This window comes from Macaca thibetana, chromosome 16, assembly GCF_024542745.1.
Source record: "Macaca thibetana thibetana isolate TM-01 chromosome 16, ASM2454274v1, whole genome shotgun sequence".
Classification (NCBI taxonomy): domain Eukaryota; kingdom Metazoa; phylum Chordata; class Mammalia; order Primates; family Cercopithecidae; genus Macaca; species Macaca thibetana.
In genome coordinates this window covers 56998585-57020330 of record NC_065593.1, presented here as the reverse complement: position 1 = coordinate 57020330, position 21746 = coordinate 56998585, and the positions used below count along the sequence as shown (strand labels likewise).

The window sequence follows — 21746 nt, the reverse complement described above, 5'->3', positions numbered from 1 at the left end:
ATCCCAGCTACTCAGGAGGCCAAGAAGGGAGGATTGCCTGAGGTCAGGAGTTCGAGACCAGCCTGACCGACAGGGTGAAACCCCATCTCAACTAAAAATACAAAAATTAGCCGGGCCTGGTGGCATGCGCCTGTAATTCCAGCTGCTCAGGAGGCTGAGGCAGGAGAATCACTTGAACCCAGGAGACAGAGGTTGCAGTGAGCCGATGTCACAACATTGCACTGCAGCCTGGGCGACAGAGCAAGACTCTGTCTCAAAAAATTTAAAAAAATGTGCAAAAGGCAGAAAACTCAGCACTCAGAGAAGGGTCACAATTTGGTGTTAGAAACACCAGCTGGGGTGGCGGAGAGACAGGGCCCTGCCGTGCCCCGACAGTATCCTGGGCCAGCCTGGTGATGCCTTTCTCCTTCCACCCTTGCCTGGAGAGAAACGGAACTTCCAAGGAGAAAGAGCCTGAACCAGGGGCCCAGCTGCCAGACAGAAACGGGGCCAGGCCACCGGGAACCAGGGGCCGGTGTGTGTGAGGTGTTGCTGCAAAACAGAAGACACTTCCCTGGGTAACAGGCAGAGCAGGGGGGTCCGCACAGTCTGTGGACTCAGATTGCCGACAGGGTCCAGGATCCAAGAACTCCGCCCTCCAACTACAGACCAAGAGGAAGACAAATGCCCAGGAGGGAGAATCCAGGCCTCGCTGACTGGATCAGAGCAAAGGGAACACCTGGGCACAGTTGCCTGGGCAAGGACAAGATGCATCTGACCGCCCCAGACAGCACAGGGCACGTCCACCCACAGAAGACAGAGTCTGACCCGGGGCACACACACGAGAGACAGGCAGGCCAACGGTGCAGACCCAGACCCACAAGTGGGCTCCGGGCTGGGACAAGGGTGGCCGTGCAATGTGGGGGAGCTGGGGTGGGGGGCAGGCATCCAACTGAAAACAATGCGTCTTCATCCCTGCCTCAGGCCTCACCCCAGCTGGAGGCAGCCGCTCATGTCAAAGGTAAAACGATGCTTGTAGAGAACATTTTTGTTATCTGGGAGCAGCAAAAGTTTGTTACACAGGACCCAAAGTCCTAACCACAAAACACTGATAATTTAGATTATGTTAAAATTAAGAGCTTCTGTTCATCCAAAGATACTATTAAAGGAGTGGAAAGGTAACGTGCAGATGAGTGTGGATATCCAGGACCACACAGCCGACAAAAGACTCACAGCCAGAATCTATGTTTTAAACACTCCTAGCAATCATTGAAAGAAATTCAACCAAAATGAAAAAACAGACATAAGACACGGGCATTTTTCTTCTTTCTTTTTGTTTTTGTTTTTTTTTTTTTTTTTGAGATGGAGTCTCGCTCTGTCGCCCAGGCTGGAGTGCAGTGGCACGATCTCAGCTCACTGCAAGCTCTGCCTCCTGGGTTCCTGCCATTCTCCTGCCTCAGCCTCCCGAGTAGCTGGGACTACAGGTGCCTGCCAGGCGTGAGCTACAGCGCCCGGCCTTCTTCTTTTTTTTTAATTTTTGGAGACGGAGTCTCACTCTGTCACCCAAGCTGGTGTGCAGTGGCGCGACTGCAGCTCACTGTAACCTCTGCCTCCCGAGTATAAGCGCTTCTCCTGCCTCAGCCTCCCACATAGTTGGGACCATAGGCACAGGCCCAGCTAATATTTTTTTGTTTTTTGTTTTTTGTTTTTTTTTTGAGACGGAGTCTTGCTCTGTCGCCGGGGCTGGAGCGCAGTGGCCGGATCTCAGCTCACTGCAAGCTCCGCCTCCCGGGTTTACGCCATTCTCCTGCCTCAGCCTCCTGTGTAGCTGGGACTACAGGCGCTGCCACCTCGCCCGGCTAGTTTTTTGTATTTTTTTAGTAGAGACGGGGTTTCACCGTGTTCGCCAGGATGGTCTCGATCTCCTGACCTCGTGATCCGCCCGTCTCGGCCTCCCAAAGTGCTGGGATTACAGGCTTGAGCCACCGCGCCCGGCCCTTTTTGTATTTTTAGTAGAGACAGGGTTTCACCATGTTGGCCAGGATGGTCTCGAACTCCTGACCGCTGGTGAGCCACCCACCTCGGCCTCCCAAAGTGCTGGAATTACAGATGTGAGTCACCACGCCCAGCCAACTTGGGCATTTTTCAAAAGAGGAAATTCGCATACACGTATGAAAAGGTGCTCAATTAGTTATCAGAGAAATGCAAAGGCAAACTGCACACCACCCAGAAAGAGAGAGACAGTCCCGTGCTGGGAGGGAAGGTGACGGAGTCGGGGCCTCCGGCTTTGCTTGTGGGAGCACCAAGTGAAAAATGCTTTGGGAGAATCTACTACAGGGAAACCTACATAGACATTTGCATGCCTGATACCCAGAGATTCGCACGCACAGGTAACTTTCAACAGAAACGCGAAGGATATGTACCAGGAATGTTCGCAGCAGAACAAGTCGTAATAGTCAGAAACCAGAAACCACCCAAATGCCCGTCACCCGCAGGAGGGAGAAATAAATCGTGGTAGAGCCACAAAAGGGAAGTGAACACGCCACGGGAATTAACACCCCACAGCCTCACACAACACGGCAGAGGCTCATTCACATAATGGGGGCCAGAGACACAGTCACAGAAATGCACGTAGGGCGAGGCGCGGCGGCCCACGCCTGCAATTCCAGCACTTTGGGAGGCCGAGGCAGGCGGATCACTTGATGTCAGGAGTTCCAGACCATTCTGGCGAACGAAGTGAAACCCTGTCTCTACTAAAAATAAAAAAATTAGCCAGACATGGTGGCATACACCTGTAGTCCCAGCTACTCGGGAGGCTGAGACAGGAGAATGGCTTGAACCTGGGAGGCAGAGGTTGCAGTGAGCTGAGACCGCACCACTGCACTCCAGCCTGGGCAACAGAGTGAGTCTACGTCTCAAAAAAAAAAAAAAAAAAAAAAGTCAGGCGCAATGGCTCACGCCTGTAATCCCAGCACTTTGGGAGGCCGAGGAGGGCGGATCACGAGGTCAGGAGTTCGAGCCAGCCTGGCCAACATGGTGAAATCCCGTCTCTACTAAAAAATACAAAAATTAGCTGGGCGTGGTGGCAGATGCCTGTAATCCCAGCTACTTGGGAGGCTGAGGCAAAGAATTGCTTGAACCCAGGAGGCAGAGGTTGCAGTGAGCCGAGATCGTGCCACTGCACTCCAGCCTGGGTGACAGAGCGAGACTCCGTCTCTTAAAAAAAAAAAAGGAAAACTCCAAAACTAAGAGAAAATTAGGAGAGGAAAATAATGTCTTTACTGAACTAATCAGTAAGTTAAAACAGCTAGAACAGTTTACTGAAATCAGAATTACCAACAAATAGGAAAGGCATAAGAAAATCACAAAAATTCAGGCCGTGCACTGTGGCTCACACCTGTAGTCCCAGGTTTGCAGAGGCTGAGCCAGGCAGATCACCTGAGGTTAGGAGTTCGAGACCACCCTGGCCGACATGGCAAAACCCTATCTCTACTAAAAATACAAAAACAAATTAGCCCGGCATGGTGGTGGGCACCTGTAATCCCAGCTACTTGGGAGGTTGAAGCAGGAGAATTGCTTGAATCTGGGAGGTGGAAGTTGCAGTGAGCCGAGATCACACCACTGCACTCCAGCCTGGGCAACAGATTGAGACTCCGTCTAAGAAAAAAATATATATATAATACACACACACACACCTGGAAACTCAAAGAGTACATGCATACTAGAAGTTTAACACAAAACATTCAACTCTGAGACATGGTCTGGTTAAGTAGAAGAACTGTGAGACAAAAAGAAAGAATTCCTCAGAAATTCACGAAGGGAAGGACAATCCTCCACACCGGGAAAAATCAGCCGACCTTGGGCTTCATCACAACCCATGCGAGCCAGGAGATGGTGGAATGACAGCTGCAAAGTGTTGGGGAAGAAAACAAATCTAAGAGTATTATACCCAGCCAAGATATCTTTGTATCGTTCAAAGAAAGACCATGGGGAGACGTTCTCAGACACAAAAACACTCAGGAAATACTCGAGTCCTTCTGAAAAAAACGACTGATAATGAAATCTAGCTAATTAAGAGAGAGACAGCACAATGAACAAAGACAGAAATGGTCAAAGGACTTTGGTGAGCAGTGACTATATTTAAATGTTGAATTGATACTAAATTCTTGTGGGCACTACAGCCGCAATACAGAAGCAAGGGCTAAAAACCTGAACAATATAAAAATAACAGCCTGGGCTACAAAACTCAGGATGAGTCGGGTGGAGGGGATGGAGTGTGGAGTTACGAAAGCCCTCACCTTTCTTTTTTTTTTTTTTTTTGAGATGGAGTCTCGCTCTGTTGCTGGGCTAGAGTATAGTGGCACAATCTCAGCTCACTTTCACCCTCTGCCTCCTGGGTTCCAGCAATTCTCCTGCCTCAGCCTCCTGAGTAGCTGGGATTACAGGCGTGCAGCACCACGCCCGGCTAATTTTTGTATTTTTAGTAGAGATGGGGTTTCACCATGTCGGCCAGGCTGGTCTCAAACTCCTGACCTCATGACCCGCCCACCTCGGCCTCCCCACGTGCTGGGATTACAGCTGTGAGCGACCGAGCCCGGTTGCCCTCACCTTTCAGTAACAGAAGCACTTATATTCACTGTTTCTCAGTGAAACATGTCATTAAAAAAAAAAAAAAGCATGGCCAGCTGCTGTGGCTCAGGCCTATAATCCCAGCATTTAGGGAGGCCAAGACAGGAGGATGGCTTGATCCCAGGGAGGTCAAGGCTGCAGTGATCTGCAATCCTCACCACTGCCTTCAGCCCAGGCAGCAGAGAAGACCCTGTCTCTGGAAAAATTAAAAACAAATCATAACGATCTCAACTTCTTACTATGTTTCAGAGTAACTTTTCTTAACCCTAAAACAAATGTTTGGTAAATTAAAAACCTGCAAGGGTACACCCACGATAGCAGTTTTTTCTACAGCAGCTCAGGCCAGGTTGACAACAAAGCTTTTGGTGGGAGGCGTCTTTTTTTTTTTTTTTAGATAGAGTTTCGCTCTGTTGCCCAGGCTGGAGTGCAATGGTGCGATCTCGGCAACTTCTGCCTCCTAGGTTCAAGCGATTCTCCTGCCTCAGCCTCCCGAGTAGCTGGGATTACAGGCATGTGACACCATGCTCGGCTAATTTTGTATTTTTAGTACAGACGGGGGTTTCTCCATGTTGGTCAGGCTGGTCTCAAACTCCTGACCTCAGGTGATCCGCCCGCCTTGGCCTCCCAAAGTGCTGGGATTACAGGTGTGAGCCACCGCACCCGGCCCGGTGGGAGGTTGTATTTTTAGCCTAAACCCTCTCTCCCTGTCAAGGGAAAGCATTTAGGAGAAAGCATTGGTCCGTTGTTTTGGGTCGTCTTCAGTTCAGCATGTAGCAACCAAAAGTCATGCAGCAGAAGCATCCCTGAGCCGTCGTTCAAACCAACCAGAAGGAAGTTTCACAAACATTCTGTGCGTGGCTCTCCTCACGCATGCCCCATGGCACTCACCTTCAATCAAACTCAACACCGTCAACCGTCTGCTCCCCCAAAACACGCACAGCTCTTACAGGGCCACATTCGTCTGGGCTACACGTTGTCGGGTGCTCTATTCCTCTAGCTCTGGTAGGGTTCATCCCTCACTGAGCCCAGACCCCGAGGGCACCGTGCAGACAAAGCCCCGTCCTCCAGGCGCTCAATCTCCAGGGCAGCGCTGGCCCCCAGACTTTGCCACAGCGACATCCGAACTATCTAGAAATGTGACTAATGGAAGCTTTTTGTTTTGTTTCCTTATAATGACACTTCCACAGCCACACGTGGCTCATGGCATGTGACTGGACACCACGGTCCTAGAGACCTGCCGCTGAGCGGGGAGTGGGGTGGGGACAGGTAAAGACGCAGACTCCCCTCCTGCCCCACGGAGCACACTCTGCACCCGTCGGCTGCGAGAGACTCCCCGGCGTGCTGCAGTTTAAGGAAGCCTCCGGGTGCTGGTCGTGAGCCCAAGCCCATCTCAGCTGCTCCCCCAAACTCCTCACCCCCTTCCCTAAGCTGAGGCGTGGCCGGGCACCTGAGTCTCACCCCACGCTCCACAGTCTCAGGCCACCCCCTCCAGCCGTGCCACGCTCCCCTCCCTTGGTCCTCATGCAGCCTGCCTGGAGCTGCCCGTAGGAGACGGCCTGCACCCTCTACTCTGCAGCCTCAGATCCCGCTTCCTCCCACCCGCTCTGGCAAAGCTCGTCTCTGGCAGGACCCTTCCCAGGCCCCAGAGCTGACACGGCCTTCCCACCAAGACTCCATCTCCAAGCCTCGGCTCCCCTCCTCCGCCCAGGACCCAGAGGGGGGGTCTCTGTTGGAAGTGTGGGTTCAGCCCCGAGGCGTGGCAGGCAGGTGGGCACAGCGGGGCTCCGTCCACAGCCGCAGGGTCGGCCTCGTCCGCGCGGTTCCAGGGACGCGGGTGGGTGAAGGCCCCGCCTGCTCCTCACTCCCGGCCGAGGTGTCCGCCTCTGCGCATTCCCCCTTCTCCTGGTTCCTGCCTCCGCCTTTCTTTCCCCGGAGCCGTCCACCCCCTCGCCGGGCGCCGGCTTTCAAGCCTCAAACTTCGGGGATCCCCGGGCTGTCTGCCTGGGAGCTCTGTGCGCTGCGGCCTCCCCTCGCCCTGGAACCCCCTCTCCGGCCGCTGTCGTGGGGGGTCCCCTCTTCCGCACGCGAGTCACCTGCGCTCCTTCCTCTCCCCCGGACACGCGGGACCCCTGGCCTCGGGACCGGACCCTGGTCTCCCCTCCCCTCCGATCCACGCGCAGACCCAGCACCTGGGAGCCTGCTCGCCGCGCTCCGCCCCAGGCGCCCCGGAGCTCGCGTCCCCTCCCGCCCCTCCCGCCCCCGCGGCCGAACGCGCACGTGCGGACCCGAGTCCTCCCCGGGTCCCCGCGGAGGCGGCCCCAGGTCGGGAGGGGCACAGCGACCGGCCCAGCCGCGGGCTCCCGCTGCGCGCAGACTGCGGAGAAGGATGGAGGCTGCGCCGCGGGGGCCTCGAGCGGAACGGGGGTGCCGGGTGTAACAGGGACGGTGCCGGGTGTAACAGGGACGGTGCCGGGTGTAACAGGGACGCCGCCGCACGAGGGCCAGGCCGGGCGGAGAAAGGCGAACCGCGCTCCTCCTCAGCCGCGCGCCCCCGGACCCGGACTCCCACCCTCCCCGGGCCCGCGCCCCCGCCTCTTCCCGACCCCTCCCCGGCCTCGTGCCTCCGAACCCGGACTCCCACCCGCACCCCCTCCCAGCCCCGCGCCCCTCCCCGGACCCACGCCCGCACCCAGGCGCGCCCTCCGCCCGCGCTCACCCGCCGGGTGGCCGTACGGGGACTCGGCCGCGCCGTCCTGCAGGCTCGCCAGGATCTCGCCCTTGCCCACGTCGCTGTCGCCCACCAGCAGGAACTTGAGCAGGAAGTCGTAGGCCCGGACCGGGCTGCCCAGCGCGCTCATCGTGCCGGCCCGGCGCCCCAACCCATGCCCGGCCTGCGGGGCTGCGCGCAGAGGCGGCGGCCGGGCCCCGAGAGGCGCCGCGCGGGCCCCGAGTCCTTGCTTGCAGCCGGCCCCGCCCCGCCGCCCAGCGCTGACAGCGCGCAGCCCCGCCCGGCCCCGCCATTGGTGGACCGCAGTTGCTAGGGCGGCTGCGCACTTTCATTGGTGTGGTTGTCCGTCCATCTTACTCTCGTCGCCGCCTCCGGGCTGAAGCCCAACCGCCCCACCTGGAAGGACGCTGTCGCCGCAGCCAATGGAGGCCCGGAGACGGAGCAGGGGCGGAGCCAGAACAAACAGGAGGCGGGGACTCTGCTCCCGCAGCCAATGGCGAGGCGGGGCGGGGGCGAGTAGGGGGTGGGGCCGAGTGTTTACACTCTCGCGTGCGCCTGTCAGCGCCGCGAACTCGCTCCCACGCCGTCGGGTCTGCACGCCCCGAGTCGGGCGGGGCGTGGGGCCGTGCTGGGTCCCGGCGTGGGGCCTCCCCACCTGCCCACCAGGGAGACCTCCGGTGCCGGGCCGGGTGGGGCTTAGGGGGTCGGTCCAGTTCGCGGACGCGGCCGGAAGGCCCCCCGCAGGCCGCCTTGCCGCAAGAGTCCCTGTCGCCGTAGAATCCAGGCTCGCGGTCTCTCCCCACAGTTCACCCAGGGCCTCGTCCTTGCCCCATTTACGCGGCGTGCCTGAATGCCTGTGTGTGCACATGCGCCTGTGTACGTACGCATGTGTTCGTGTGTGTGCATATCTGCGTGTGCATGTGTGCCTCTGCAGGTGTCTGCACATGTATGTGTCTGCGTGTGCACGTGTGCCTCTGCAGGTGTCTGCACATGTATGTGCGTGTGCATGTGTGCCTCTGCAGGTGTCTGCACATGTATGTGTCTGCGTGTGCACGTGTGCCTCTGCAGGTGTCTGCACATGTATGTGTCTGCGTGTGCACGTGTGCCTCTGCAGGTCTGCACATGTATGTGCATGTGTGCCTTTGCAGGTATCTTTGCATGTGTGTGTCTGCGTGTGCTGCTTCTGTCTATGCATGTGCTCCTATGTGTGTGTGCACTTGCTTGTTTGTGCATCCATGCATGTGTTTGTGTGTGTGCTGGAGAAGATGGGGTGGGACCCCTCCAGCCTTTAGGCTTCTCTTCTGCTCTCAAGAGCAAGGGGTGCCAGGGCGAGGCCTGCCCTTCGCTCTGAGGGTCTCACCAGGTGCACACTGGTTTATTTGGTGCAAAATTCAGGCAGCAGGCAAGCGGCGAACTCCGTCCAAGAAGAAGGATAATGCCTCCCCCACTTCATCCCCTCCACCCTGCGTTGTGTAGGGAACTGCTCTAGACCCCATCAGAAGTTTTTTGGGGGGAGGAACAGAAGAAGGAGCAGAAGAAGAATTACAAAAGAGACTGAAGTCAAGATTATTATATTTGTCATTTGCACTCATTTGGACCTGGAAAATGTTTACTTCGGAATGCCAATTTAGTTTGCATCACCTGTTCTTCTTCATTGATTGATTAGTTGCTTTAGTTACTAATGCAGTCACCTTTTTTTTTTTTTTTTTGAGACAGAGTCTTGCTCTGATGCCCAGGCTGGAGTGCAGTGGCGTAATCTTGGCTCACTGCAACTTCCACCTCCTGGGTTCAAGCCTCCCAAGTAGCTGGGATTAGAGGCATGTGCAACCACACCCAGCTGATTTTTGCATTTTTAGTAGAGATGGGATTTCGCCACCTTGGCCAGGCTGGTCTTGAACTCCTGACCTCAAGTGATCCGCCCACCTCGGCCTCCCAAAGTGCTGGAATTACAGCACTATTATTATTTTTTTTTAAAGGAAGTTCAGAGGAAGAAAAGAGGATGGAAGGTGGACACTAGAAAACTATAAGAAAGATAGCATTTAGTCCCTACCCCCACCACTCTGCCAAAAACTGGAAGAATTCAGGGGAGTTTCCTTCCCATCCCTAACCCTCAGTCTCCATGTTCCAATCAGCAGTGGGTCACATGGCTATTACCTAGTGAGGAAAGGGTACCTTTTTCTGCTCTCTCCCACCCACACATCCAGACTCACTGTACAGTAGGGGTCAGGAGGTCCTCAGCCCACCCTCGGGGTCACACCCAGCAGCCCAGCAGTGTTCACAGGGGGGCATGGAGAGGGGTGGCCAGACCACTTCCTGCAGAGGATCAATGATGGCGGAGCCCCTGCCTGCTCTTCTCCTGCCCCACAGAAGGTCCTCACCACGTCCTGGTTGTCGCCTCCAAGCTGGCCTTGGCTGAGCTGGAACATGGCCACTCCCACCTGGAGGGCCAGGTAAAATAACCACGTCAGAAGAGGGCTGTGTTCAGATATGGGCGTCCATCTTCTTGCCCCAAACATTGCTTTCACCAAACAGAGATGTTTATTTCTAAAGCCAAAGCAGAAGGGTTCCTCCCACCAGGGCCCCCAGCTTCCTGACGGACAGTGCTGTGGTGGGATACCTCTCCCTCCTCCCCAGTTTCAGTACATGTGTAAAGTCCAGGCAGAAGGAGGTGTCTGGATAGCACTAGCTCACATTCTGCCCAACTCAGAGCCAGGTTTCCAGACCTGTCCATCTCAGATCATCGGAACATTCCTACCTGTGGCCAGGCTGAAATCTCCTTGAACGTCCACCCGCCCATGACCTGGGGCTGCTCTGGAGGCTAGGCCTCAGTGGGCAGAAGGAACGAAAGGAACATTTACTGATGCTTCTCCACGGGTAAAATGTCATCAGAAGGTGCAGGTGAGGCTGGGTGTGGTGGCTCATGCCTGTAATCCCGGCACTTTGGGAGGCCAAAGCGGGTGGATCACTTGAGGTCAGGAGTTCGAGATCAGCCTGGCCAACGTAGCAAAACCCCATCTCTACTAAAAATACAAAAATTAGCTGAGCATGGTGGCACTAGCCTGTAGTCCCAGCTACTCAGGAGGCTGAGGCAGGAGAATCGCTCGAACCCAGGAGGCAGAGGTTGCAGTGAACCTGTCACACCACTGCACTCCAGCCTGGGCAACAGAGTGAGATGCCATCTAAAACAAAACAAAACAAAAAAAAGCGATCCTGTTTAGGCTTGTCTGCAATCACAAGAAAACAGGAGACAAAGGTTTACTATGTATGAAGTGATGGTTGTCTGGGTTGAACGGGGTCTCTAAAAAGATTTATTGAAATCATACCTTCTGGAAGCTGTGACTGTGACCTTCGTTGGAAATACTTTGGTCTTTGCAGATGTAATCAGGTTAGGAGGAGCTCAGTAGGGTAGGCTCTAATGCAACAGGACCATGAAAGGGTCTCAGAGACCTGTGGGGGTCCACGGGGCCCACTGTGAAAGCTGCTGTTCTGAACCATGCCCGTGCTCCTGCCCACCCCTGCCTGCGACCACGCAGGTGTGGCCCACGAGGAGACACCAGCAGTGAGACGTGAGGGCGTCTGCTGGGGGTTCGCCAACAGGAACCCAGACTCCGAGTCCCCCGTCAGCATCCGGGCACCGTGGGCCCACCGCGAACCTCCTGTCCTGTGACACAGAGCAGCTCCCTGGTGCCACCTCCAGATGGATTTTCTGTTGCTGGAAGTTAAACCAGCCTCAGTAATTCACATAATATCTATTTCAGCATTTTCCCATGGAAGGGGTACAGGGAGGGGGCATTTTTCTTTTTTCTTCTTCCAAATTTAGCTTAAAGGCTAACATGTTTTTCATTTTTTAAATAGTTCCGTCTGCTATGTGCAAACAGTGGAAATGCAACTTGAACTAGCCTAAGCAAGAAGTCGATTTTATGGAAGGATAGGTGGAGTGTCTCCTGACCGGCTGTGCCGTGGGGAAGGCCAGGTGTGGCCGGGCTGGAAGCAGCTGAGCCAGGGACCCAGTGCCGGCGAGGCTGGCCCCCCTTCGTTCCTCCCGCGGTGCCTGCCTGTCTTCCTGTCGCTGCAGAGGGGCTCCCTCCTCACAGGAGAAAACATGGCCCCAGGGTTTCACCCCTTGGAGAGAGAACAGCCTCACTCACTCTCAGGCCTGATCCCCAAATTCCCATGTAAGGGAATTCCCCGGTGGGGACCAGTGCCCACCTTCGGGTGAATCAACCACAGCGGGGGTCTCATCACACTCGGGGCCCTGCATCTCTGCACCTTAGTGCGTCCTCTGAACGCACAGAACTGAAACCCCAGCAGATGACGCAGTTTCCAGCCGGGAGGGCCAGCGGGGGCAGAGGCAAGAAGGTCCCAGCTGGACGAGGCTGGTGGGCGAGGCAGAGGCCGTCGCCAGGCCCCTCTCTGCTCTCCCCTGCACCCGCTGCCCCTGGCACAGTCTCAATTCCCCTCTTCCTTTCAGAAGAAGAGCCCCCTGCCGGTGGTTCTCACGCTGGAGCAGGGCACGGTGGCCACACTCAGAGCCTCCCATCCTGCACTGGGGGCCCAGGAATCTGCATTTCCAACATGGTTACAGATGGTGCTGATGCTACAGCTCCGGGAACCCCACTTTGAGAACTAAGTGGGGAGAGGTCTTTCCAAACACAGCTGCACCAGCGCCCACCCCCAACGGGAGACAGCGCATGCCTTCCGAATGCTCAGAGGGGAAGCCTGCGTCCGCCTCCCAGCCTGTGGTCTCCAGTCTTCCCCGCGGTGAGGGCCCCGGGCACCGGCTCGTCCGCCTCCCACGCCCTGTGGTCTCCAGTCTTCCCCGCGGTGAGGGCCCCGGGCACCGCCTCGTCCGCCTCCCAGCCCTGTGGTCTCCAGTCTTCCCCGCGGTGAGGGCCCCGGGCACTGGCTCCGCCCTTTAGGCACAGCAGGGAGGGTTCAGGGTTGGCTGCTGGCCATGGCTGAGACATAAGAGATCCAGGATGAGTGCTTGGGTGGCTTCTCCATCCACCTGTGAGACCCCTGAGGGCCCACCTCGTTGTCTCACCTGACTCCCACCCAATCCCCACCTCAAACCTGACCCCCATTCAACCCCCACCTCTCACCCTACCTCTCAACCAACCCCCACCCAACCCTCACCTGACCTCTTCACACCCCACCTCTACTGCAGTCTGGCGCAGCCCGTGTCCCCTACTCACACTGGCTGTGCCTCCCTGCAGCGCTGAGCTCATGGCCCTGTTGTGGCTTCTGCTCCTGCCCCATGCGAGGGCACAGCCCACGTCTGCTCTTCTCAGCTGTTTTGCCGAGGACACCAGACGACGTGTTTCTGGAATACTTCATGCCACTTCAGCACCTTGAACAAACCAGGCCCCCGTTTTGCACGTGCGTGGCCCTTCTCACTGGGTCAGCACCCCTGGGTCCTTCAGGACTCCACCCGGGGTGGGGGGCGACAGCTCCCGCAGGAAGCCCCTCTGCCCTGGTCCCATCAGAATCATCCACAGACACACCTGTCGCCTCCAGGGTGGGGCCGACCACACAGCAACGCCCCCGGCCTCTCCCGGGAATGAACTTTGACTTCTCCTCCACGCTGACCGCGCAGCCCTGAAAGGTTTGTAGTGAACTTGTAGAAAATGGAAAAGGTGACGCTGCTGGCCCAGCGTGTTTGGTTCTGTGGACCCAGCAGCCTGGTGTCTGACTTAGCAATTCCGTGACACTGCTGCTTCCACCGGCTGCAGAATCAAAGCTTTCAGGGGCGTGTCCAGCCAGCTCCTGAGTCTTTTCTGGGCCCCCCACTCGTGAGCCAGGTCAACCTAACGTGCGTTCGGCTCCCATTTATGTGAGGGTGGTGACGTTCTAACAACTTGAGACCACGACCATGCCCAGGGGAGTTTCCGGCGTGTTTCCAGACACAGCTGAGGCTGGGTGAGTGAGGGCTGAGATGTGCGGCCTCGGGCCTTTCCCCGGACCTGGCCCCTCCCTGGACACTCCCCCCACCCTGCCTGTCGTCCCCACACTCCCCTCAGCATTCATACACGGGGCACTGCTCTGTGTCCTGCACTCGGAGGAAACGGGGGGCTCAGGCAGGTGGGTGGTCTGTCCTCAGGACAATCCAAATCCCTGACCTAAACTTCTTTTTTTTTTTTTTTTGAGACGGAGTCTCACTCTGTCGTCCAGGCTGGAGTGCAGTGGCACTATCTCCGCTCACTGCAAGCTCCGCCTCCCAGGTTCACGCCATTCTCCTGCCTCAGCCACCCAAGTAGCTGGGACTACAGGCACCCGCCACCACGCCTGGCTAATTATTTGTATTTTTAGTAGAGACGGGGTTTCACCATGTTAGCCAGGATGGTCTTGATCTCCTGACTTCGTGATCCGCCCGCCTCGGCCTCTCAAAGTGCTGGGATTACAGGCGTGAGCCACTGCACCCGGCCAACCTAAACTTCTTCACTCCCATCTCGTGCTCACCATCGTGCAGCCCTTTTTTTTTTTTTTTTTTTTTTTTCTTTTTTCATACATAGTCTCACTCTGTCACCCAGGCTGGAGTGCAGTGGCCGGATCTCAGCTCACTGCAAGCTCCGCCTCCCGGGTTCACGCCATTCTCCTGCCTCAGCCTCCCGTGTAGCTGGGACTACAGGCACCCGCCACCATGCCCAGCTAATTTTTTTTTTTTTTTTTTTTTGTATTTTTTAGTAGAGACGGGGTTTCACTGTGTTAGCCAGGATGGTCTCCAACTCCTGACCTTGTGATCCGTCCGCCTCAGCCTCCCAAAGTGCTGGGATTAAAGATGTGAGCCACCGTGCCCGACCCATGCAGCCTCTTAATGAACCACTTCCCACCCTCCGGAGCCAGGACCCCCCGGAGCCAGGCAGGGCACGCTGTGGACAGGGACGGGTCTGAGCTGGTCTTGAGTCGGTGGAACCCTGGAAGAAGTGGCTCCGTCATTCTGGTTGCCTGGGCCATCAGGCCCTGCAGGTGTGGATCTGGGACAGTGAGGATGCAGGACTGGTCTGCAGCTGCAGATTCCAAAGGCAGGAGCCCAGAGTCCCCATCTTCAAAGACTACCACTTTGCAGGTACAGTTTCAGTAGATTAATCTGGGGGCACACAAACATTTGGTCCATCATACAGCCCATGGTGGGGGGTACCTGGGTACCACCGAGGGTGGGAACAAGCTGTGGAATGTGGAGCCCACCCTATAGAACCTGGGCGGGGAGGTGGGTGCGGCTGTCCCCTTGGCCTCTGGTCCAGGAGCCCTCGGATGGCCCTCAGTACTAAGGGAGGTTGTTTTCAACCCAGCCTGTCGATGCTTGGGCCCGAGGGTTCTTGGCTGGGGTGCACCCTGAGCACTGTGGGGTGTTGGGCAATGTCCTGGCCCCCGTACGTTAGATGCCAGCAACACCGCCACCTCCTGCAACAATCAGAAATGCCCCCAGAATTGTCAAAGTGGGGGTCCTGCCCTTCCCAACATTTGAAGAGAAATTTTATTTCCATGTGGCAGCCTCTCTCCCGAGAGCCTCATCCTGTCCCCGCACTGCAGGGCGCGTTCCCAATGTTGGCCTCGGTCCTGGTGGCTCCTGCCAGCATCTCCTGGGCAGCTGTGACTGCTGTTTCCACTGGGTCGAGGTGTCTGCCGTGGCCAAGCATGCAGTGGAGAGCATGGCCATGGGGACAGCAGGGCTGGGGGCAAGGGAGGATCCAGAAGCGTCTGGCCTGGGGCCGACGGGCAGTGACCACCTCAGGACACCCGAGGTTCACCCATGTTCGCCTCCCAGAAACCCTGAGAGATAGGTTTCTGTGTTGGCCAGGCTGGTCTCGAACTCCTGACCTCAAGTGATCTACCTGCCTTGGCCTCCCAAAGTGACTCATGTCTGTAATTCTGGCACTTTGGTCGTTAACTACATTCATGCTGCAGTGCAGCCGTCACCACCCTCCCTCTCCAGGTCTTCTCTATCTCCCCAAACAGACCTCGGTCCCGCCGAACCTCAGCTCTCCGTCCGTTCTCCCCCACCCCTGCAACATCATTTGCCTTCCGTCTCTACAGCTGTGACGACTCTAGAGCCCTCGTAGAAGTGGAATGACACAGTGTTGTATTTCTGTGGCTGGCTTATTTCACTGAGCATAACGCCCTCCAGTTTCATCCATGTTGTAGCGTGTGTCAGAAGCACCTACGTTTTGGGGCTGGGTGCAGTGGCTCAGGCCAATGATCCCAGCACTTTGGGAGGCCACAGTGGGCAGATCACTTGAAGTCAGGAGTTCAAGCCCAGCCTGGCCAACATGGTGAAACCCCGTCTCTACTAAAAATACAAAAATTAGCTGGGTGTGGTGGCGCATGCCTGTGATCCCAGCTACTCGGGAAGCTAAGGCAGGAGACTCACTTGAACCCAGGAGGCAGAGGTTGCAGTGAGCCGAGATTGCACCATGGCACTCCAGCCTGGGAGACAGAACAAGACTGTCTCAAAAAAAAAGTACTCCTTTTATTTTTTTTGAGACGGAGTCTCGCTCTGTTGCCCAGGCTGGAATGCAGTGGCACAATCTCGGCTCACTGCAACCTCCATCTCTAGAGTTCAAGTGATTCTCCTGCCTCAGCTTCCCAAGTAGCTGGGACTACAGGCACGTACCACCATGTCCCAATAATTTTTTGTAATAATTTTTCTTTCTTTCTTTCTTTCTTTTCTTTTTTGAGATGAAATCTCGCTCTGTCTCTCAGGCTGGAGTGCAGTGGTGTGATCTCAGCTCACTGCAACCTCTGCCTTCTGAGTTCAAGTGATTCTCCTGCCTCAGCCTCCTGAGTAGCTGGGATGACAGGAATGTGCTACCAGGCTGGGCTAATTTTTGTATTTTTAGTAGAGATGGGGTTTTATCATCTTGGCCAGGCTGGTCTTGAACTCCTGACATTATGATCCACCCGCCTTGGCCTCCCAAAGTGCTGGGATGACAGGCGTGAGCCACCGCATCCGGCCCTGGCTGAATAATATTATCGTATGGAAATGCTGCTTGGGGTCCATCCATTCTTTCCTCGGCGGACACTTGGACGGCTTCGTCTCTTGGCCACCGTAGGTTGAGCTGCTGTGAACACTGTATACGCGCCTCTGCGTGGATGTCTGTTTGAATTTCTCCTGGGCATATACGTAGGAGTAGAATTGCTGGATCACGCGGTAGCTCTCCATTCGATGGTTTGAGGAGCTGCCAGACGTGGGTTGTGTTTTTGCAGCAAGAACTCATTCTGCAGTTTGTCCTGCAGTGGGTGTTTTGCGGCATCAGTCGACGGTCTCTGGCCTAGAGCACGGTTGTGGTGCGTGGGGGGCCCCACTGCGGAAGGTGGAGAGGAGGAGGAACACCTGCCACCTCCGGGCAATACACGAGGAATTTTTTTACGTAATGCGACATTTTTATACCATCAGACTATTGGAAAGTATTTCTTTCTTAAGTTTCATTCTCTGATGCCTAGATAAAAATAGACTGAGGAACTGTAAAAAGACACTGACCATATTTCCCTGAAAGCCGGGCACTCGAGCATTGGAACTAACTCTTCTTTTTTCTCTCCTCTGCTGTCAAGAAGTAAATAGAAACGAACAGCTGAGCAGTTTGGATGTACGTTTGCTGATGACTCACCAAGCATTCACAGCCAGGGGGCCAGTTGCTCTTCTGCTATAGAAAGAAAATCTATTTTGGCCGGGCGCGGTGGCTCACGCCTGTAATCCCAGCACTTTGGGAGGCTGAGGCAGGTGGATCCCGAGGTCAGGAGTTCAAGACCAGCCTGGCCAAGATGATGAAACCCCGTCTCTACTAAAAACACAAAAATTAGCCAGTCATGGTGGCGGCGCCTGTAATCCCAGCTACTCCAGAGGCTGAGGCAGGAGAATCGCTTGAACCCGGGGGCGGAGCTTGCAGTGAGCTGAGATTGTGCCACTGCGCTCCAGCCTGAGCGACAGACTCTGTCTCAAAAAAAAGAGACTCTGTCTCAAAAAAAAAAAAAAAAAAAAAAGAAAGAAACAAAGAAAGAAAACCTATTTTAAGCAAAACTGTAACCTCATGGATGCCCAGATGTACCAGAGCCCTGAAGACAAAACCCATTTTCACATAGGGCTCCTGCCACAGCCCCTGCCACTGCCCCACCCACTGCCGCCATGCCTCACCCCCTTACCACCTGCCCTGCCCACTGCCCCCGTGCCCTGCCCCCTTACCACCCTTCCCACCCACTGCCCGGGTCCCTCTCCCCTTACCACCCACCCAACCAGTGCCCCCATGTCTTCCCCCTGCTGCATCCCCCACTCTCACTCCACCCACTGCCCTGGTTTTCCACCCCGTCTCCTGCCCCCATGCCGGGTCCCTGCTCCACCCACCCCTCCCACTGACCCCCATGCCCCGCCTCCTGTACCACCCCTGACCCCACCCACTGCCCCATGCCCCGCCTCCTGTACCATGCCCCACCCCACTGCCTCCCCTTTCCACCCACTGCCCCCATGACCCACCCCTGCCCCCGTGTTCCACCCCTGTCCCCTGCCCGCCCACTGTGCCCGGCCCCTGCTCCACCTGCCCTACCCAGGGCTTCACTCGCCCCACCCACTGCCCCCATGCCTGCCCTCTGCTCCACCATTCCACCTCTGCCCTCCTGCCATGCTGCCCCCATCCCTCTCTGCACACCCCACCTGCACCTGCTCATCCCCACCCTCAGCAGCCGGAGCTGTAGCTGCTGGACGGGTAGGGGAGGTCTGGGTGGGCCCGGGTGAGCCCATCGGAAGTGTGAGGGACCGAGGAGACCCCTCAGGTGTGTGTTCACAGACCCCAGGGTGATGAGGCTCCCACAGCCCAGGTGGGCGTGTCCTGCGTGGCCAGAGGAGCTAGGGGTGGGGGCCGGGGAAGACAGGGCCTCACACAAGGCTGGGCACAGCTCCTCTTGGCCTGTACCTGGGGAGGGCAGCGCTGATCCCTGGGCAGGCTGCGGCTCGGGCCTGCCCAGCTCTACGTGGCTGCTGCCTGTCCTGGACCCCAGGCGTCCACACCTCATGCTAGGTGTTCTGCAGCCTCCAAGGCTCAGACCCTGGGTGTACACACCCCATGCCAGTGGACACTGGAATGTGCAGCCTCCAAGGCTTGTGTCCTTGTGTTCTTGCCCCACCTCCTGCCAGGTTTCTGCCCCGATGGTTCACACCAGGCGGACCCGAGTAGAGAAGATGGGACGGGTCTGGGCTCACATGGGTGCTCTATCGTTTCTGTTCCGGAAAGTTCGAGCAGACCCTCCCGCCCCCCGTTCCCGCCTGGCTCTACAGTTCAGAGCCGCCAGGGTTCCCACTCAGGCTCTGGGGAGCTTGAAAACCCCTCAGTTGTCAGGGAGAGGGATGCAGGCTAAACATACAGGCTTCAATTGGAGCGGGTGCTCCAGCTGTTGGTGGCCAAAGGCAACCCGTTCTGAGCTACGTGGCAGCTCCTAAGCTGGTCACGGCCCCCACAGCGGCCTGCACGGGCAGCCTCCCCCAGCACCAGTGCCTGCTGTGGGGAGAATCTTGGGTTTTGAGTGGGTCAAGCAGGACCGGCTTCAAGGAGGGCAGGGGGAGCATTGCTCCCTGGTCTCAGCCCAGGCCCTTGCCTGAGGAGGTCAGCAGCTGCGGCTGAGGGGGAGGCGGGGCTGCCAGAAGGAGCAGGGCACTGGAGGAGGGGAGGACAGGAAGGAGGTGGATGAACGGGGACCCTTCAAGAGGCACCACCTTTCAAAGCCAGAGCAGGCACAGCCATTCCCCAGGGTACGGGGGGACCCATCTGCTCTTCCTAGCACCACGGCAGCTTCACTTAGAATGGAGGTGATGCTGCAGGCTGGTGGGAAGAGATGCCCCAGGCCCCTGCAGAGGCTGCACCAGCTGTGGGCAGCCCTGAGACGGCCAGACCCCACACAGGCTGACAGGAGCCACGTGGAGGACAGAAAGGCTCCAGCAGGCTCAGCTACGCCCCCTAGTTAGGGCCAACCCCCTCCTGGGAACACTTGTTTCTGTCCGTTCATGTCTTTAATCCACATCCCACCTGGCGAGTGTTGTGAGCTTCATTTTGCGTACTTGGAGGTGAGAGGGAGTGAGAACTTTGGCTGAGGTGGAATCCTGACTCCACCGCCTCCCAGCCAGGTTGCCAAGTTGTTTGGGCAGCAGTGCCCCCTCTGGGCCTCAGTTTCCCCGTGTCTCCAGTGGGAACGGCCCCTTGCACATGTGAGGTGTTTAGAGCTGCCGGCACAGGAGCTACCCAGTTATATCAGTTGACATTGGCTGTTGGGTGGAGCCTCAGTTCTGTGCCCGTTACCCGCCAACACCCCGGGTGTGCGCATTACCCAAGTCCAACAGAGTTTTGTTTAATTTTTGATGATTGCAGCACAGTAGCCAAACTCATCCTACTCATCAGCATATCCTGGGCATCTCAGGGAGCCACAAGATGAAAATGTGCCACCAGCTCCTCCACTGCCCTGGGCCATCCTGGCCACAGTAGACACCATGTTTTTTTTTTTTGAGTCAGATTCTCACTCTGTCACCCAGTTTGGAGTGCAGCGGTGCGATCTCAGCTGACCACAACCTCCGCCTCCTGGGTTCAAGTGATTCTCCTGCTTCAGCCTCCCGAGTAGCTGGGATTACAGGCCCACGCCACCGCACCCAGCTGATTTTTGTATTTTTAGTAGAGACAGGGTTTCACCATGTTAGCCAGGCTGGTTTCCAACTCCTGACCTCAGGTGATCCACCTGCCTCGGCCTCCCAAAGTGCTGGGATTACAGGCACGAGCCACTGCGCCCGGCTGGGAGACACTTTCTGAGTGCACTGTGCACCAGGCTCTGTGGTAATGTCAGGGGATCCTCGGGGTGTCGCTTCGCCAGCTGGAAACCTCTGTGGCTGGTCGCACCTTTGCCCAAGTTTTTACTCAGGACCACTGGGCTCGTTCTGTGCACTTGGCCTGGCAGGCTGTGCTCAGCTCATGGCACTGGTATGAATCTCAGATCTGCCAGGCATGGAGTGGCGAGGGGTATGTGAGCGAGAAATCATGAGGTCTGGCCACTGCACAGCCAGGCACCCTGGCCATGGTGGAGCAGGCCATTTCTGGTGCCACTGGGGGTACCCTGGGAGGCTGCAGCTGGACCAGGCACCACCGTGCCTGGCCGAGAAAGTGTTTTCAAGAGTGACTTTTGGCCAGGCATGGTGGCTCATGCCTGTAATCCCAGCACTTTGGGAGGCCAAGGCAGGCAAATCACCTGAGGTCAGGAGTTCAAGACCAGCCTGGCCAACATGGCGAAACTCCATCTCTACCAAAAATACAAAAATGAGCCGGGTATAGTGGTGTGCGCCTGTAATCCCAGCTACTCTGGAGGCTGAGGCAGGAGAATCGCTTGAACTTGGGAGGCAGAGGTTGCAGTGAGCTGACATAGCACCACTGCCCTCCAGCCTGGGCGACAGGGTGTGAGACTCCATCACCAAAAAAAAAAAAAAAAAAAAAAAAAAAAAAAAGTTCTCAACAAAAACGTAATGGTTGCATAGTTCTGATGAAAATGTTCATGTTCTTGGCATGGAGTTAAAATGTCCAAACGGGGCCGGACGCGGTGGCTCAAGCCTGTAATCCCAGCACTTTGGGAGGCCGAGACGGGTGGATCACAAGGTCAGGAGATCGAGACCATCCTGGCTAATATGGTGAAACCCCGTCTCTACTAAAAATACAAAAAACTAGCCGGGCGTGGTGGCGGGCGCCTGTAGTCCCAGCTACTTGGGAGGCTGAGGCAGGAGAATGGCGTGAACCCGGGAGGCGGAGCTTGCAGTGAGCCGAGATCGCGCCACTGCACCCCAGCCTGGGCGACACAGCGATACTCCGTCTCAAAAAAAAAAAAAAAAAAAAATGTCCAAACCGTCAAGGCCATAGATAAAAACAGGGACATCCACAGGCCCTGGCTGAGAGGAGAAGCATACAGGGAGTGGTTCACACACTCCACGGCCTTTAGAGTACCTTTTAATTCTCTCATTCTTCTCTAAAGTGTTCCTTGGTTTATCTATTACCATTTGTAGATTTTCATTTGTTCTTTTTTTTTTTTTTTTTGAGATGGAGTTTTGTTCTTGTCACCCAGTCTGGGGAGCAATGGCACCATCTCGGCTCACTGCAACCTCCGCCTCCCGGGTTCAAGCGATTCTCCTGACTCAGCCTCCCAAGTAGCTGGGATTACAGGAGCCCACCACCACGCCCGGCTAATCTTTTTTGCTTTTTAAAATTGTGAAATGCAGTATACACACAGAGAAGTGCGTGAACACACACATACATACCATTTAATAAATAATTATAAAGTGATCCACCTGCCTTGGCCTCCCAAAGTGCTGGGATTACAGGCGTGAGCCACCGCACCTGGCCTCAGGAGAGGATTTGTGTTTGCTTCTCCCAATGTCCGGGTAAGCGAGATTTCCTATTTG

General features: G+C 56.3%; 3 protein-coding genes across 3 annotated transcripts in view; 2 read left to right on the top strand and 1 right to left on the bottom strand.

Annotated features, from left to right (window-relative positions):
• The window catches only part of RAB40B (RAB40B, member RAS oncogene family), a 38237-nt gene extending 30651 nt beyond the window's left edge, over positions 1-7586 (bottom strand). Inside the window, exon 1 of the mRNA XM_050763747.1 lies at positions 7325-7586. Within this exon, the coding sequence (XP_050619704.1) occupies positions 7325-7466 (142 nt within the window). The 5' untranslated portion in view covers positions 7467-7586. The remainder of the gene's footprint in view (positions 1-7324) is intronic.
• Positions 1-21746, top strand: part of FN3K (fructosamine 3 kinase) — a 137341-nt gene that overhangs the window by 75551 nt on the left and 40044 nt on the right. The gene's annotated exons all lie outside the window — the stretch shown is intronic.
• The window catches only part of FN3KRP (fructosamine 3 kinase related protein), a 69264-nt gene that overhangs the window by 34355 nt on the left and 13163 nt on the right, over positions 1-21746 (top strand). The gene's annotated exons all lie outside the window — the stretch shown is intronic.